This window comes from Oncorhynchus masou, chromosome 29 (genome assembly GCF_036934945.1).
Source record: "Oncorhynchus masou masou isolate Uvic2021 chromosome 29, UVic_Omas_1.1, whole genome shotgun sequence".
Lineage (NCBI taxonomy): Eukaryota > Metazoa > Chordata > Actinopteri > Salmoniformes > Salmonidae > Oncorhynchus > Oncorhynchus masou.
This window is the reverse complement of record NC_088240.1, coordinates 25,100,479-25,119,447: the sequence shown is the minus strand read 5'-3', so window position 1 is coordinate 25,119,447 and position 18,969 is coordinate 25,100,479. Positions and strand designations below refer to the sequence as shown.

The 18,969-nt window shown below is 41.1% G+C and overlaps 1 protein-coding gene across 3 annotated transcripts in view; it reads right to left on the bottom strand.

Moving 5' to 3' along the window:
- Window positions 1–18,969, bottom strand: part of LOC135519251 (interleukin-1 receptor type 1-like) — a 35,474-nt gene that overhangs the window by 11,418 nt on the left and 5,087 nt on the right. Inside the window, exons 1-9 of one of the 3 annotated variants that reach the window (XM_064944376.1) lie at window positions 18,391–18,526; window positions 12,349–12,426; window positions 11,458–11,710; window positions 9,709–9,892; window positions 8,331–8,514; window positions 8,011–8,073; window positions 7,137–7,269; window positions 5,181–5,332; window positions 2,593–2,736 (exon numbers count right to left, since the gene is read on the bottom strand). In XM_064944376.1, coding sequence (XP_064800448.1) covers window positions 2,593–2,736; window positions 5,181–5,332; window positions 7,137–7,269; window positions 8,011–8,073; window positions 8,331–8,514; window positions 9,709–9,892; window positions 11,458–11,710; window positions 12,349–12,424 — 1,189 coding nt within the window. In that variant the 5' untranslated portion in view covers window positions 12,425–12,426; window positions 18,391–18,526. Of the gene's footprint in view, window positions 1–2,592; window positions 2,737–5,180; window positions 5,333–7,136; window positions 7,270–8,010; window positions 8,074–8,330; window positions 8,515–9,708; window positions 9,893–11,457; window positions 11,711–12,348; window positions 12,427–12,539; window positions 12,667–18,390; window positions 18,527–18,969 lie in introns of those variants that run through there. The other 2 variants (XM_064944378.1, XM_064944377.1) reach the window with 2 other exon arrangements.

Here is an 18,969-nt window from a genome sequence, read left to right as displayed (position 1 = left end):
TAGGTCTGCCCCAGGAAGCAGCAGATAATTAAATATACAGAAAAGTACACCCTCATACAGAATGATGGTATTAAATACATTTTGAAGTGTACCATATGAAATTAGGAAGAACTTCAGTTTTGAATATGAAGATAAGTTATGGCTCCTTAAAGATTTCAGTTGAAATTATAATTGTTTTGTTAAATGGCAGCCACAATTAGGGTCCGGTAATGTAGGAGCCACAAGGCCCTTTAAAAAATAATTTGAATTTATGATTAATTAGAAGGATATGCATTATTAGATGAGCTTCCCATATTATGGTTACTTATTTACCTGAGCCATGATTGACAGCTTGAATATGCCCACTATACTGGGGAGCGAATGTCAATATGGGGAGGTAGTTTGGGAAGCTGGGGGGGGGGGGGGAGTCCTAGCACTGGTTAGGGACTACACCACTAACAACATTTCATATTATACTTTACATATAACACACTGAGGTACAAAAGGTACATTGTTCTTGTAAGTTTAATTTAGTTATGAATGAAGACGTGTGGCACTCTATGGAGCCCTGATTCTAAAGGAGAACAAAGGAATAAAAGATGTGTATGAACTTAAATCAACTATTGCTAGAACAGTGACTTGGAAACCACTGCAGTAATCTGCAATCAGTCTGCAGATGTGTGTGTGCATTCATGCCTGCATTCACTCAGGCATGTTTTTGTGAATGTTTCCATGAGTGGGTGTTCGCAATATACAGTACCAGTCAAAAATTGACACACCTACTCATTCAAGGGTTTCTTTATTTTTACTATTTTCTACATTGTAGAATAATAGTGCAGCCATCAAAACTATGAAATAACACATATGGAATCATGTAGTTACCACAAAAAAAGTATTAAACTAATCAAAATCTATTTGAGATTTTAGATTCTTTGCCTTGATCACAGCTTTGCACACTTGACATTCTCTTAACCAGCTTCATGAGGTAGTCACCTGGAATGCATTTCAATTAACATGTGTGCCTTGTTCAAAGTTCATTTGTGAAATGTATTTCCTTCTTAATGCATTTGAGCCAATCAGTTGTGTTGTGACATGGTAGGGGTGGTATACAGAATATGGTATTTTAGCAAATAGGGCTAAGTCCATATTATGGCAAGAACAGCTGAAATAAGCAAAATAGAAACGACAGTCCATCATTACTTTAAGATATGAAGGTCAGTTCATTCAGAAAATTAAGAACTTTTAAAGTTTCTTCAGGGTCATTCGCAAAAACCCATCAAGCACTGTGATGAAACTGGCTCTCACGAGGACCGCCACAGGAAGACCCAGAGTTACATCTGCTGCAGAGGATAAGTTCATTAGAGTTACCAGCCTCAGAAATTGCAGCCCAAATAAATGTGTCCCAGAGTTCAAGTAACAGACACATCTCAACATCAACTGTTCAGAGGAGCCTGCATGAATGGGGCCTTCGTGGTCGAATTGCGCCAAAGAAATCACTACTATAGGACACCAATAATAAGAAGACACTTGCTTGGGCCAAGAAACACAAGCAATGGACATTAAACTGGTGGAAATCTGTCCTTTGGTCTGATGAGTCCAAATTTGAGATTTTTGGTTCCAAACGCTGTGTCATTCTGAGACGCAGAATAGGTGAACTGATGATCTCCGCATGTCTGGTTCCCACTGTGAAGCATGGAGGAGGAGGTGTGATGGAGCTTTGCTGGTGACAATGTCTGATTTATTTCAAATCCAAGGCACACTTAACCAGCATGTCTACCACAGCATTCTGCAGTGATACACCATCCCATCTGGTTTGCACTTAGTGGGACTATAATTTGCTTTTCGACAGGACAATGGCCCAACACACCTCCAGGCTGTGTAAGAGCTATTTCATCAAGAAAGAAAGTGATGGAGTGCTGCATCAGATGATCTGGCCTCCACAATTGTAACGAGTACGCTAGTCGGGAAGCAAGTACAGGGAGTGAATATAATAAATGAAACATGGAACAAAACAATTAACACGAGTAGCATACAGACATAACACAGGAACAGAACCAATAACACCTGAAGAAAGAACCAAGGGGAGTGACAGATATAGGGAAGGTAATCAGGAAGGTGATGGAGTCCAGGTGAGTGTCATGAGGCGCAGGTGCGCGTAACCATGGTGGCTGGTGTGCATAATGAGACAACTGGCAACATCGAGTGCCGGAGAGGGGGAGCAGGAGTAAACGTGACAACAACCATCCGACCTCAACCCAATTGGGATGGTTTGGGTTGAGTTGAACTGCAGAGTCTAGGAAAAGCAGCCTACAAGCGCTCAGCATGTGAGAACTCCTTCAAGACATAGAAAATCATTCCAGGTGATGCTGGTTGAGAGAATGCCAAGAGTGTGCAAAGCTGTCATCAAGGCAAAGGGTGGCTACTTTGAAGAATTTGTTTAACACTTTTTGGTTACTTCATGATTCCATATGTGTTATTCCATACATTTGATGTCTTCACTATTATTCTACACTGTATAAAATTGTAAAAATAAAGAAACCCCTTGAATGAGTAGGTGTGTCCAAACTTTCTTTCTGGTACTGTATGTGCTGTAAAGCTTCTCTCATTACATACCTGTGTTTGTGTAGAGAAACGGGAACATCCTCCTGAACGACAGCACTATGTCAATCTTGAAGCGATGGTAAATAACAACACTAACAGTAAACATCAATACCAGGCTCGTCAGTAGTACCCCAATAGGGAGTAGGTAGCTTGGATCTGTGCAGAAAAAGTCAAGAAGATAGCATTTATTATTTACGCTACCATTTTTACCCAAAGTCAAGCTGACTGGTTTTAATTCTAAAACATTTTGTGTGTTGAGGTTGCAAAGTTATGAAATACAGTGCCTTGCGAAAGTATTCAGCCCCCTTGAACTTTGCGACCTTTTGCCACATTTCAGGCTTCAAACAAAGATATAAAACTATTTTTTTGTGAAGAATCAACAACAAGTGGGACACAATCATGAAGTGGAACGACATTGAAAGTAAAGGGGCTGAATAATTTTGCACGCCCAATTTTTCAGTTTTTGATTTGTTAAAAAAGTTTGAAATATCCAATAAATGTCTTTCCACTTCATGATTGTGTCCCACTTGTTGATTCTTCACAAAAAAAATACATTTTTATATCTTTATGTTTGAAGCCTGAAATGTGGCAAAAGGTCGCAAAGTTCAAGGGGGCCGAATACTTTCGCAAGGCACTGTATGTTACACTATCAAAACAAGGGTAAAGGGACAGGAGAACATGTGACTCTTCTCTTTTTGAACACCGTTATGTTGTCTTCCAGGCAGTATTGACAGTGGTCACCAATTATCTCCAAGGCATTCCTAGTCAATCGCCAAACATCTTTATAAAAATAAAACAACGAAAAGCATTCCGTTCTTATTTTTATTTATTGGTCTTGCGCTGTTGGCCGTAGGTGCACACGATTCAGCGGCCCTGCACGCCGGGTAAGCAAAGTATTCCCATTTCATGTGCCCAGAAAAACTCTGGCTGCATTCCAAACACTTAAGACATACCCTATCCCCTCAACCCTCAAAATAAGTGGACACTTCTGATGACGTATCATGACGTCTGACGAGTATACACTTGCAGGGCGATGTAGGAAGGAATTATTTTTAAATGGATCGCCCTTGCCTGGAAATTCATCCCCGTTCACCCCGCGTTGATTGTGTTTTCAGACTCCGGTAGCTTGTGGGTGCTATATATGCACTAGAGTCAATTATGATTGCATGTCTACTTATATTAACTATATAATTATTAATATAGGCCTACTGTGTGATAGATAGCAAATTAATTAGCTAACTAACGTTAGCCTGCCTTGCTACTTCTGAAGTAAAATGTTTTATTTCTACAATTTCCAAAAGCTAACCAAACAAAATCATCATTAATTTTACGAGACGTGTTTGTGCATTAGTAGCACAACTCCTAACTTATTTACATTTGTTTTTACTTACACTTGTATGTTGACTTCTCAATATTGACGTTGAGGTTTTAAGCTTTGTTGGACTTTTCTTAGCGGATGTACAATCATCGCAAATTGAATTATGGGGCGTTTCAGGCCCCGAAGTGAACATAATTGTACACTCACAAACTCCATTAAAGATTAGGGCTGAGGGGCTTACGTTGCAAACTTCCCTTGCTTGACCAATCATTCCCCCAAGGGCATAAGGTGAGGGTAAGTGGACGAGGGTGTGTCTTTTATGAGTTTGAAACGCAGCCTCTGCCTTCCAGTCGTCCCAGAGAGCAAATCACGTGCACTAAAATTCTAGCGCTGGCTAAAAGAACACTGAAGGATAGTTGATACTGTGAGATTTCAAAACTTGTATAACCATGACTAGAAAGACACTGTCAATGAATGCAACAAATAGTTGCTATTTTTATGAGTGAGTTTATTTAAGTTCATAATTCACTGTCAACACCACAGGAGGTTTGTGGTACCTTACTTGGGGAGGGCAGGCTCGTGGTAATGGTGGGGGCGGAATTAGTGGAAGGGTATCAAATACACCAAACACATGGTTTCCATGTGTTTGATGCCTTTCCATTTACTCCGTTGTAGCCATTATTATGAGCCGTCCTCCCCTCAGCAGCCTCCACTGGTCAACACTTATAAGCCATAAAATGAGCATTCTTCCTACTTCCACTAGCTCTACAGGAAAGTGTATAGATAGGCTTGCATTGTTATTATTAGGGTATTTTTTGTTATAGAGGAATATTTAACTTTCTCTGTTCAGAGGAGCAAAATTCATTTGTGTATGGGGTGAGGTAATGCGGTGAGATTCAAATTTCACCATCTGCTGGAAGACGGTGTCCCCTTTTAGTCAGTGTCTGCTGTTCTCCCTCCGCTGAGACTGACCATCAGATGCAAGCACCATCAGCCCAGTAAAATAAAAAGTAAATTATTTAAATGTATGCTCATTCAGCTGTGCCTCAAGTAATATAACAACTAATCTATTACCTGTGTGATCATATATGTGATCAATTCAAGTAAAGCCAATATGCAGAGATAATGTATTGGGCCTGTAGCCTACTGCCCAAACCTCATTGCTACAATACTGTTTTTATTAGGTTAATGTAGCATACGCTTAAGTTTTTTTTAAGTCATGTTCCCAAAAAATCTGAGGTAGATCTCAGATTGCATTTTGACTGGTGATAACTGGTCTAACCTGTAGGGTGGAGTGTGAAGGAGGCTAAATAATAGCCTCTGTCACTCCAGATCTGACACTTGTAGTCAATGTAAAAGTCTTCCTCTTCCACCTCCAAGAAATTCAACTGACGCTCAATCCACACACCCGTCTTCTCTTCTTCTCTCCACTCGCTGGTTGGGCGGGAGAGAGGGAGGAAATGAGAGAGAGAAGATGTAAAATGATTTCCACCCGTGAACAAATAAATCAAACCATGTTCACAGTTGAATTTACATAAACCCGGTTTCCATCCAACCATTTCATGACACATTAAAAAAAGTTACTACAGGGCTGATGGAAACAAGAAATCAAAGTCGGCTCAATTTCATAAATGTCGACAGACAATTGGTTCATTTGACATGTTGGGATCGCTTTGTCTGTAAAATTAATTATGCAAGAAAGGCCGGTGGAAACAGATTATGCGCTAATATTTATATAATAATCATATGGAAGTAAACTTGGAATCACACGAGTATATGTTATGTTGTAGGCCTACCGCCACAAGGTGGAAAAGCTGTCACACCCTGATCTGTTTCACCTTTGTGATTGTCTCCACCCCCCGCCAGGTGTCACCCATCTTCCCCATTATCCCCTGTGTATTTATACCTGTATTCTCTGTCTGTTGCCAGTTCGTCTTGTTTGTCAAGCTTACCAGCGTTTGTCCTGTCAGCTCCTGTTTTTTCCCAGCCTCTCTTTTTCCTCGCCCTCCTGGTTTTTGACCCTTGCCTGTCCTGACCCTGAACCCACCCGTCTAACCACTCTCCCTGCCCCTGACACTGAGCCAGCCTGCCGTCCTGTACCATTGCCTCTGTAGTTGTAATAGACATTGTTACTTCACCACGGTCTGCATCTGGGTCTTACCTTATCCTGATAAAAACATGGAAAGCAGTGGTTTGTATTCATGGATGCCAACGAAACCCATGTTTCCCCAAATATTTGACCAATAAAAAAAATCTAATTTTAAATTATTAGTCTTTTGTCTGTGTTTTTTAAATACTTTTCTGTTAATTGGCAAGTGGCTGAATCTCACCGGAGAAATGCGCTCCTCTGTCTCAGTATGTGTAGCCCGTGTATCTGATGCTGTCTGGACCAAAATACATGTTGCCGTCGTAGCAGTCGATTGATTGATGCCAGCAAGCATTTGCAAGCCTGCCAAACCCAGATGACACTGGGCAAATTGTGCGCCCCCTCATGGGTCTCCCGGGCATGGCCGGTTGCAAGGCAGCCTGGGATCGAACCCGGGTCTGTAGTGACACCTCAAGCACTACGATGCAGTGCCTTAGACCGCTGTGCCACTTGGTAGCCGAGAACTCACTCTCATGTTGGTCTATTAACTAATTTACCGCCTGGTGATATCACCAGGCAGGCAAAAACTCCATGCCACCAAAACAGGCTGAAATTTCAGGTGGTCTTTTCAAACAGCTCTTACACTAAAGGGGCATTATCATAATTTGCTTGGCTGCCAATTATCATATAAAGTGACTTTGCTATTATTTATATCTCATCATATAACCTGTCTACTGCAAACTGTTGTCTAGAGAGTATGTGCCACAACCAGATTGGAAAAGTTAGCTATATATCGCAACAATCTTTTTTATAAAACTATCGGTTGAGTTGAAAATGCGATGGAAACCCATTTCATATATATATATTTTTTTTTTCGGGACATGGGAACATAACCGCAAAAGTGTTTTTTCTGTGCATATTGTTTTTATGCAGATTTTTAAAAATATTTGCATGATAATATGTCACTAATTGAATGGAAATCTAGCTTTAGACTGTTTGTATTCAGGGATATGGACCCCATCTTAATGGTATATCCTTGATATGATTTCAACAGTTTGGATACTATACAGTAGAACATCCATCTGGATGACACAGAATACAGGCATATAGAAGTTTTACAGTATGTGTTGTGATGCTGCTATCTCTACCTACCTTTGTGATTCCTGAAAGACTCGCTCTGAGACATTTTCGGGAATATCGTCATCTCTAGCTATCCAATTCAAGTCCGCGCATTGTCCCCCCACACTCAGCACAAACACCCGACACATCGTACTGAAGGAAGAGCCTAGGGGGCAAACATTGAATTCTTTGTAAAGTTCATACATTAATTAATGTGTACAAAGGACCCAACTAGTTGCATATACACTGAGTGTACAAAATATTAAGAACACCTGCTCTTTCCATGACACAGCCTGACCAGGTGAATCCAAGTGAAAGCTATGATCCTTATTGATATCACCTGTTAAATCCACTTCAATCAGTGTGTATGAAGGGGAGGAGACAGGTTAAATAATTATTTTCAATCCCTGAGACAATTGAGACATCGATTGTATGTGTGAATGGGCAAGACAAAATATTTAAGTGCCTTTGATCAGGGGGATCATGTGTATCAAGAATGGTCCACCACCCAAAGGACATCCAGCCAACTTGACACAACTGTGGGAATCATTGGAGTCAACATGGGCAGCATCCCTGTGGAACACTTGGGACAACTTTTAGAGTCCATGTCCCGACGAATTGAGGCTGTTCTGAGGGCAAAATGGGGGAGGTGCAACTCAATATTAGGGAGGTGTTCCTCATGTTTTGTACAGTGTAATTACGTAAACTTTGTGTAAACTCTTGTCTGTATTCTTTCTCTAAATGTTGACTATCACTAGCAGCACCACATCATCAAGTAAAATTCAGAGTATATATATATTAATGTACTTGTCAAATCAAGGTGATTCTGATATTTAGAAGTCATACAGATATAGTAGGAGCATGCACACACACACACACACACAGTACATGTTCCATAGTGTCTTACCCAAATCTGCTTTGATGATCTTATCAACAGGTTCAACCACTTTGGGGACAAGGCAATAGTCCTCTGAAATTATGACAATGATTCATAAACGTTATAAACAGACGCAAAAATATGCAGTCACCTGACCCTATAGAAAACAACCGCTTCTAAGCTCTCAGAGCAAGTATGAAAGTATGAAATCATGAAGTTGCCCATAAATATCTGACCCTGTGTCAGGGGTTATGTAATGGCTAGGTTAAGGATTGTGGGTATATGGTAATAATCTGATCCCAGATCTGTAGTTAGGAGCAACTTCTATGAGCTGTGCCAACAGTACTCACTTTTCACCGTACCCACAAAAGTCTCTGAAATCCTGCCGCTGAGCCCTTCCAGGTCAAAGGTCATGGTGCAAGTGTAGAACCCATGGTCTTCAGGGCTGACCTGAGCTACTAAGAGTTTCTGGCCATCATTGACATAGGTAAAACTGTCCCACAATGGGTCATCTTCCACAATGCGTTCGCATCCCTGAAAGATTTCAAGTAGAAATGCACACTGAAAGGTAATGGAAATGGAATATGGCTCGTGGGTCTTTCTTGAATTACGGTGGCATTTGCGTCCCTTGCATTTGCAACCATGAAAAACACTTTAAAATGACAAATAGTTAGTTAGTTACACATCATACATGTTTTTGTTTATTGAACTGTTCATCAATAATAAACCATAATGCAAGTCCTTTATACTGCAAAAACATTGTTTATGCATTGTTTAAAGTATTTAGAGTAAGCAAATTCACTTATCCCAGTAGTGATTTGTAGTGACATATTTTGGGGATTTAGAGATTATTATTTTGAATTCTAGAAATAGAATAAATGGTTTTTCTATATTGTATTGTCTCTAAGTTATGTCATTGGTGTTAACGCCTTGAAAATCACTCATTACAATGATATACAGTACATAAAGAGCATTGCCTCCAGTGGATGTTATTTGGAGAAGGGTCTATATTAAAGACAATTATTAGCTAATCACACCCTTTTAGTATGTGATACATTTGAAGATTGCATAGGAAAACTGTGTCTAAATACAATGTGTGATTGTTGTTACTCAACTTCATTGAAGGGAAATTTAATTGTGAGCAAAATTATTAATCATATCAAATTTGAAATTATTTTTTTTAAAGGGTTAATGACCTTAGATTTGAGCATCTGTGGCCTCCATTTAAGGAAATCCTCAATAACCAAACGTCTGTAATTGGTGTTATCATCATTGGTGTTACTACTCCTACTGGTGGCAGAACGTTATCATAATGATAAAACATTTCATCACGCTGCCATATTAGTTGATTTAGAATGGGAACATGTACCTAAATACATTTAAATATTAAGCATTTTTTAGAACTTTTGAATTTCTTTTGCAAAATGACATGCCCAAATGCCACAGCAAATCAAGAAATACCCTAGTAATACAAAATATACAATATTGCAGTTAAGTTAATGTTAAGATAATGTCTTACCCATGAAGACCTACAGTAAGCCTTCTATGAGAATAATTTAATGTAAAAAGTGTATATTTGATGGAACATTCTCTCACATGTAGGCACCCTACATTCCTATAGTTTTAAAGATAAATTAAGAATACAAAGAGACAAACTTTCCATCACTGCCAGGCCTCAAGGTTCCCCTCAACATTCTCCCTCCCATCTGTTTACCGTATAGGACTCACCTTGTACCACTGGATGGAGTAATTGTCCACTTTCCTGATCTGGTCACTCAATGGGCAGGACAGGAAAGCGTTGGCTGTATTGGTCAGGACCTGTTCAACCTCATTCTGTGGTCGACCGCATTCTCCTGGGTTGATCTGGTTCACAATCAGTAAGGTAGCCTGCTTGTAGCACTGGTAGGGAGTTCTGTTCAGCCAAGATAGCAGGCAATATTTACAGCACTGTACTACTGGGTCTGTACCCCACACACACACACACACACACACACACACACACACATACACACAAAGGTATGTGGACACCCCTTCAAATTAGTGGATTCAGCTATTTCCGCCACACCCATTGTTGACAGGTGTATAAAATCGAGCACACAGCCACGCAATCTCCACAGACAAACATTGGCAGTAAAATGGCCTTACTAAAGAGCTCAGTGACTTTCAATGTGGCACCATCATAAGATTCCAACAAGTCAGTTTGTGGAAATGTCTAGGAGCAACAACCGCTCAGCCGCAAATTAGTAGGCCAGACAAGCTCACAGAATGGGGCTGCGGAGTGCTAAAGCTCGTAAATCGTCTGTCTTCGGTTGCAACACTCACTACCGATTTCCAAACTGCCTTTGGAAGCAATGTCAGCACAATAACTGTTTGTCAGTGTCACACCCTGATCTGTTTCACCTGTCTTGTGCCTGTCTCCACCCCCCACCAGGTGTCTCCTATTCTTCCCCATTATCTTTTGTGTATTTACACGTGGTTTCTGTTTGTCTGTTCGTGTTGTTTTGTCAGGTCTTACCAGCGTGTTTTCTGTTTCTCAAGTTCTTGTTTTCTAATCTTCCCGGTTCTGACTATTCTGCCTGTCCTGAGGCTGCCTGACGTTTTGTCATTGATTGACTCTGCCTTGGATTACGAACCTCGACCTTCCCTTTGCCTGCCCCTTAGTTTGGTTTTCAGAATATTTATTATAACAATCTGCCTCCTGTGTCTGCCTCTGGGTCATATCCTGAGTCGGGATAGTCGGGAGTTTCATGAAATGCAGCCGCACACAAGCCTAAATTCACCATACGCAATGCCAAGCGTCAGCTGCAGTGGTGTAAAACATGCCGCCATCGGACTCTGGAGCAGTGGAAACGCATTCTCTGAAGTGATGAATCACGCTTCACCATCTGGCAGTCAGACGGACGAATCTGAGTTTGGCAGATGCCAGGATTAAGCTACATGCCCCAATGTATAGTGCCAACTGTAAAGTTTGGTGGATGAGAAATAATGGTCTGGGGCTGTTTTTCATGGTGCGGGCTAGGCCCCTTAGTTCCAGTGAAGGGAAATCTTAACGCTACAGCATACAAAGACATTCTAGATGATTATGTGCTTCCAACTTTGCGGCAACAGTTTTGGGAAAGCCCTTTCCTGTTTCAGCATGACAATGCCCCCATGAACAAAGCTTGGTCCATACAAAAATGGTTTGTTGAGATCGGTGTGGAAGAACTTGACTGGCCTGCACAGTGCCCTGACCTCAACCCCCATCGAACACCATTGGGATGAATTAGAATGCCGATGGTGAGCCAGGCCTAATCACCCAACATAAGTACCCGACCTCACTAATGCTCTTGTCGCTGAATGGGAAGCAAGTCCCCGCAGAAATGTTCCAACATCTAGTGGAAAGCTTTCCCAGAAGAGTAGAGGCTGTTATAGTAGAAAAGGGGTGACGAACTCTATATTAATGCCCATGATTTTGGTCACGTAGTGTATATATCCTACCTCACAACACAGACATAGTCTCCAGCATCGTCCATCTCAATGTTAAACATCCACAGTGTCTTCCCCTGCACCAATGTTTTTCCCGTCTCGCTGGTCAGCTTTCTCCCAGTCCTTGGGTCGTACCATGAGATGTTATAGGGGACGGTGTGATAGTTGAACACGTTGGGGGCCAACAGGGTGGATGTCAACATGGCGGCATCACCCGGGACTGAAAAGACCCGCTCAAACTCTCGTCCATAGTCCTTACAGAGCTCTGTACACAAAGAGTACATAGAGTGAAGACAAACATGCGGCACAGAGACTTTTTGAGGCCCCCCTTGAAGAATGTGGATGAGCACACAATTAATGTGGTTTTGTAAATTATGCAATTATACTGTGTGTCATGTAAGTATTGATTTTGTACAGAGATGGTCTCATCAAAAATATCTGTGCTTAAAACCTTTTAGAAAAGGGTTCTGCCCTCTCCCCCACCAATGGGTACTCGTTTTGTTTTTTGCCCTAGCACTACACAGCTAATTCAAATAATCTAAGCTTGATGATGAGGTGGTTATTTGAATCAGCCGTGTAGTGCTAGGGAAAAAAACAAAACGTGCACCCATGGCGGGCCCCATGACCGAGTTTGGGAGTACCTGTTTTAGCACACCAATAAACGTGCACACAGATACTATATTTGCACGGCCTCTGTATCAAAGACTAATTCCATCAACGCCCACCAGAGGTCAAAGTTGAGGTATCCCGAAGTGAAGGGCCATGTTTCAGATTATAGTTAGGGCCATTGATTTGAGACAGTTTTGGTAATTCAAACCGTGCTTCTAGCTGTCCTCATAACTACTGCTTGATTGATTGATTAATGGCTGACTGGAAGTCTTTGGTGAAGTGTGTCCTACCTACCCCCTACAGCCTTGGAACTGCCAGTGAGACAGATGAGTGAGAAGAGGAAGATCTGCAACATCTGACTCCAATCCATAGCTGAAACAGAGAGACACAGGGAACACTCATTACCAAAGCAACACTGAACAATAAGCTCAAACAAACGAACAGAATCCTACAGGACATATCATAACACTGTTCAAAATCCTCACCAAGTGAAATGATCACACAAGTATCATTCCGCTTCCCGACCTTCCACTGAATACCTCACTTGTCAGCTGAATCTTCTACACAAACACGCCACAGGCAATCTGGGGCAGGCCTTTATGGAAAACCAATCATATTTGACTACAGGAGTCACCACGGTAAGGCAGGCAGGCAGGATAATACCTCATGCCTAGAGGAGGGACAGACACATTCCCCAGTCCACCACAGGAAGACTGGCTGACTAACTGACTGGGGACGTCTCCAGGGCTCTGCCGGTAACTGGATGAGTAAAGCTAAGACATATAATAACAAAACCCAAGAGAGAAAATGATCAGCAGGGGTCAGCAACCCCCATCCTGGAGTGTTACCCTGCAGCACCTGATTTTACTAGCTGCTCAATAGGACGTTGATTAGTTGAATCATGTGTGTTATAGCAGGGTTAAAGCAGAATCCTGCATTCCCAGTAGCTGTTGGAAGGGTTGGCCAGCCATTGAGTGATGATACTGTGTGGCCTAAGAGTCATGAGGTCAGTCAGGGTTATGAAAGCTTAACTGCATGATCCCAGCTGGTCTAGATTGACTCACTACATGACTTGACTATATAGTACATTTCGATCCCCTTCTATAATACAAGCTTGACTCTTTGTTAAGGGGAAATGGTTGGTTTACAGGCATTTCATACTGTCTGACAGACACACTTCACAGTGGAGGTGTTTAACTGTATAACTGTAAGCCAGCTGTTATAACAACTAAGTTAACTAATGAGGTGTCAAACTACTTATGTCCACTTGTAATGTGATATCACAACTAAAGGAAATAGTAAGGGAATTAAAACAAACATTTTTGCCAACTTTTAAACTACATACATCCAATGACATGGTGCCATTTTTTGTTGATTTCACATTGAATTCATGCTAGTTGGTAACTCAGCCAAATATAAATCAAAACTAGATGTTGAACTGACATCTTTGCCCAATGGGATGTGATCGTGCCTCAATGTATTCAAGGTATGAAATTATAGTTATTTTCAAATATAATCTCTTTTTGGGCTTAGTTTTGGTCAATTCGCATTGTACAAAGTATTATAATTATGTTCCGTCTACCCGACCATCCTCTCCTAGAAAAACATGCCTGCGGCTGAATCTTGTCACGATCGTCGTAAGGAGCGGAACAAAATGCAGCAGCGTATGTGTTCATGATTTTCTAATTAAAGAACTCACTGAACACGGAATACAAACTATACAAACCAATAACAACCGTGACGCTATAATGTGAACTGTGCTGACACAAGCAACTAACACAGACAATCACCCACAACCCAAAATGACAAAACAGGCTACCTAAATATGGCTCCCAATCAGAGACAACGACTAACACCTGCCTCTGATTGAGAACCATATCAGGCCAAACACAGAAACAGACAAACGAGACATCCAACATAGAATGCCCACTCAGATCACACCCTGACCAAACAAAACATAGAAACATACAAAGCACACTATGGTCAGGGTGTGACAAATCTAGTTGGCTACCCCTGCACTACAGGATGTGGAAACAAGAGTGGTAGTAGGTGCCTGAATCTGATTGGCGGGGTGTCAACCACAATGATTGGTGGTGCCATACAGGAAGTGCTATCTCTGCCCTATCTACCTCTCAGCACAACCACAGGAAAACACACTAATAGAGATATTACAGATAACTGATGGAAATATATAAATAGCAAAATGTGTACGTACACAGACTGAGAATGAAAATGAATTGTGCCAACAAACAGAGAGAAACAGGATTGATAAAAGTTATCAGGTTAGATTAGTATCAAAGAAAAAAGAGGAGTTGCAGAATTCCAGTACACCCAGTGTAGAGAGAGAAAATCCAACTGAAAACATGTTGAAGTGGAACCACTTAGCAGTCTTGGTTTTCCAAAAAACGGGGATAGAATGAGAAATGTATAAATATCAAAACATTGGAAATAAAATCAAAAGACAGGAAAAGTCTAATTCAGAGATCTACTAGATTCAGCCGCGGGACGATTTTTTTCTTGAGCGAATAGTTGGGGGGCCGGAACATAATTCAGCAATAAGGCCAGAGGGTGTGTGCTATAACAGCTAAGGGCTGTTCTTATGCACGGAACAACGAAGTGCCTGGATACAGCCCTTAGCCGTGGTATATTGGCCATACACCACTAACCCCTGAGGTGCCTTATTGCTATTATAAACTAGTTACCAACATAATTACAGCAGTAAAAATAAATGTTTTGTCATACCCATGGTATACGGATTGATATGCCAGGGCTGTCAGCCAATCAGCATTCAGGGCTCAAACCACCCAGTGTGTCATGACTTCCACCAAAGTCGGCTCCTCTCCTTGTTCAGGCGACGTTCGGCGCTCCATTTTTCATATATGCATTTGTTTTGTCTTGTTCCCTGCACACCTGGTTTTCATTCCCCAATCAATCTACATGTATTTATTCCGCTGTTCCCCATCATGTCTTTGTGAAAGACTGTTCGTGCTACGTGTGTATTGTTGACGCGGCAGACTGGTTTGTTTTGTCCGTGTTATTATTTTACGAAGATGTTTATTGTTAAACATAATTATTGTGACTGTTTTGCGCGTTTTGCTCTTTTGCCTAAATAAAGTGTGCACCTGTTCACAAATCTCTGCTCTCCTGCACCTGACTTCGCGACCAGTACGCACACATTCTGACACAGTGTATAATTACAAATAATTTGTAGACTGCATATTGACTGCAAGAAGCCCAAACAGATCTAATGTTTGACTAAAACATAATTATTTCAAACCTTGCTTACATTTGTATACGATCACTTGTCTCTCTATTATGTGCGGGAATACTTGGGAAGAGATTTCTTGAATTAAAATCACTTGGAGCTCATTTCCTGGTGTTTTTACAGTCTTTTATGTAATTGTATTTATTTATTTTGTTTAGAAAACTTAGGGGGCCGAATAAAACCACTCGTGGGCCAAATTCGGCCCGCGGCTGCCAGTTGGGGAACCCTGGTCAAGTTGATTTAATAAAGATCCAAATGAGAGAAATTGACAGAGCTAGTTCTAGAGCCTGGAGTGGGAAGAAGAGAAGGAGGAGGAGGGGTAAAGACTGTGCTGGCTGGGACAGGCGTAGACAGAGAGGAGCGTGGGAAGAGAGAGGATAGGAATAGGCGTAGGAGGGACTGCAGGATACAGGGGCCAAGGGCTGTGACTCACTAACCATCAGAAACCTTGTCTGAACAAGTTCTGTCTTGTTTTGCTTCTTTATTTGACTTAAGGGGGTTGGTTCCACTACGGATTAAGACATATCCAGTTGTAGACTGGCACTTTCACATTTTCTGTACTTTAAGATTCAGTGTAGGGTAAAATGGGCCTCAACTTTCATGGCCATTTCCAACCCTTCCAAAAACTCCACTATTGTGTTCAGTAGGGCATAGCGTAACAAAATGTTTTGCAAAAGAAAACAAAAATGTGTGTTCTTTTTGGGCAAGATCAGGTAATAACTGCTAATTTAAAAAAAAAAGAAGGCCCTACTGAACAAGTCCCAGGTGTAGAACAGAACATGCCTACATGGTAAAAAGTACCTGCTGTGGCGTTGCAAGAGCCCCTAACTGAACACATTTATAAATGTGTGATTACATAACGACAAACGGTCAGAGCATGGCTATTTAGTTTAGTTAACTCTGGGTACACAGTAAATAGTGCTGTTTGTCCAAACAGACACAACATAGTTGGACTTTTACCGTCAGTTTTTTGGGGTCAAAGTTACGAGAAATGTCAAGAAAAAAGGGAGCATGAACCCTCTTGCATCTGCCAGAGTACCTAAACTCTACACAGCATGTGTACTTAACCACTACACAACCTCTACACAACACACATACAGAAAAACTACACAACATCTGTAGACAGCCTCTACACAACATGTGTACACAACTTCTACCCAAATGTTTACACAACCTCTGCACTACATCTACACTGCATGAGTACACAACCTATAAACAACATATAAACCATCTATACACAACACCTGTAAACAACAACTTCATGATCTACTCTTAAAATGTTAACCAAAACTGGGTTTCTAAAGACAACTACTGCATATGTGAAGGATTGTGTTGCATGAAGAGTGTTTAGGAATACTGTAGTGTATGATGATATTGTACTAGCTGTGATTTAAAACTGTCACCAGAGGACAATGTCTCAGTTGCCTGTGAGTCATTCTAGATGACCTAAAAGATTAAGCAGTTTGCAGATTAAATGTTTGCTCAGAAATGGGAGCAAGTATGCTGACGTGTATTTGATCAGACATGAATAGGCTAATCTAACAGGGTGTCATTCTACTGTGACAAAAGGCTCATTGAGAATAATTATACTGTGACCAGAACATACCTGCAAAGACTCTACAGCCGCGACACACGCATTGGCTTGTTCACATTGACCTGCTACAATGTGTGGATTGTTGCACATGCCCTGCTACAATGTGTGGATCATTGACAGCAAGCACTCTCACCTACAGTATGTTTACTGTAGCTCACTGCGTTGTTTCAATGTATCTGGGGGTAAACACAGACTTTTTTGAGAGAGAGATTTGTCTTCATGTATCAACCATTATCATGATTGGATCAGAGAGACAGAAGGGTCACGTGGGAATATCCAGATATTGAGATGATGGAAGTCAACTCAATGTGACAGAATGTCAGAAGCTTGGTGATCACTCCCAGTGGCCTTTATATCCCAAATAAATGGCCAGTTAACGTCTTCAGTTCTAGTGGTTAGAGCATTTTGCGCTGAAGACGTGGATGTGGTTTAAGGCAGCCCCCCGCACCTCTCTGATTCAGAGGGGTTGGGTTAAATGTGGAAGACATATTTCAGTTGAATACATTCAGTTGGACAACTGACTAGGTATCCCCATTTCACTTACTACAGTAATGATGTCTGCCTATTGAATAGAATGGTGGGAAAGCTCTCTGGTGAGACGAGTACAGTTATAATAATTTTATTAGTGGACGATCACCAGATCTGGCAGAAGTGAAAGTGAATGGAGATTTCTCTCCCACACTGGCTTAATATAATTACGCATATCTGACATCTCACAATAAATCTGATAAATTACGTTAGAGATGTGATTGACTAAAACAATGAGCAGATTTAGTCTGGGGGGGAAAGCACGGCAGACTACAAAACAAGAAAAAACACAACTCACAAAACAACATCAAGAAGAACATCAACACATTGCAAAAGATACAGCAAAAAAGTCAACTAACTGATTGAATCCTAGTCAACACTATACTCCTATGTCAACCACACACACCACTAGACAATTCCAGAAATTCCACTCCTGGGGTTGACAGTTAAAGCAGGTTTAAGCAGGTTGCTCATCAGATCATCAAACAAGGCCACAACTTTGCACGAGTGCATGGAACATGTGCATGGAACATGCTTCTTACTCCATGAACATACAAAGCACAAACTAGCAACCACTAACACATTCTTAGCACTATAGTAAAGCACATGGTAAGATAAGGCTAGTCTTTCTGTCACTTGCACACAGAACACAAATGCCTGATTGAGGAATTCATTTGTGGAGGGTGTCCAAGCCTTCTGAACAATGCTCTCCAAGCAAAATAATGACAACAGGAAGCGTGCCATTTGTGGTAAGAGTTACAACATCATGAGGGAGTTCCTCAAAATCCGGAAATCTCAAAGAATATTCATCTTGCAAGAAACAAATGGTTCAAGTTATATTCTGTAGTTATCACTGGTTAACCTATGCAGGATAATTTAGTAGCATTATTTTTTAATTTATTTTTTACATATGACGCTTCAGTCACAAAAACAATGCGAATGTCCTCACCTATCCACACTGCAGGAATCCACACAGGACCGGTTGCAAAAGAGTGTGTTCTCTTTAGGAGTCCAGCCTAGAGAGGAAGCCTGACTCGACCACAGCAGGAGGTCCTGGGATGAAGCTCAACCAATGATAACATAGTAGCTGCGTCACAGGGACTACAAATTCATTTGAACCATTAGAGGGCCTCTAGACAGAGCTGCATGCTGGGGACTAGGTAAAAAGCTAATGCAGTTGAGTGACCACAAATGGCCCAGCCATGGAGTTGCTTCTTGGTAGCCAGGTGAGCCTTATGACATAGCTGCTGGACCATTTTAAAATCCATAACGTTTTACTCTTAGTGCCTTGCAAAAGTATTCAGACCCCTTGGATTTCTTCACATTTTAATGTGTCACAAAGTGGGACAAAAATGTATTTAATTGTCATTTTTTTGTCAATCTATACAAAATACTCTATAATGGCAAAGTGGAAGATAAAAAAAAATAAAAAATCAACAAAATTCATAACTAAAATATAGTCATTGCATAAGTATTCAGCCCCTTTGTTTAGCCGAGCCTAAATTACTTCAGGAGTCAAATTTGGCTC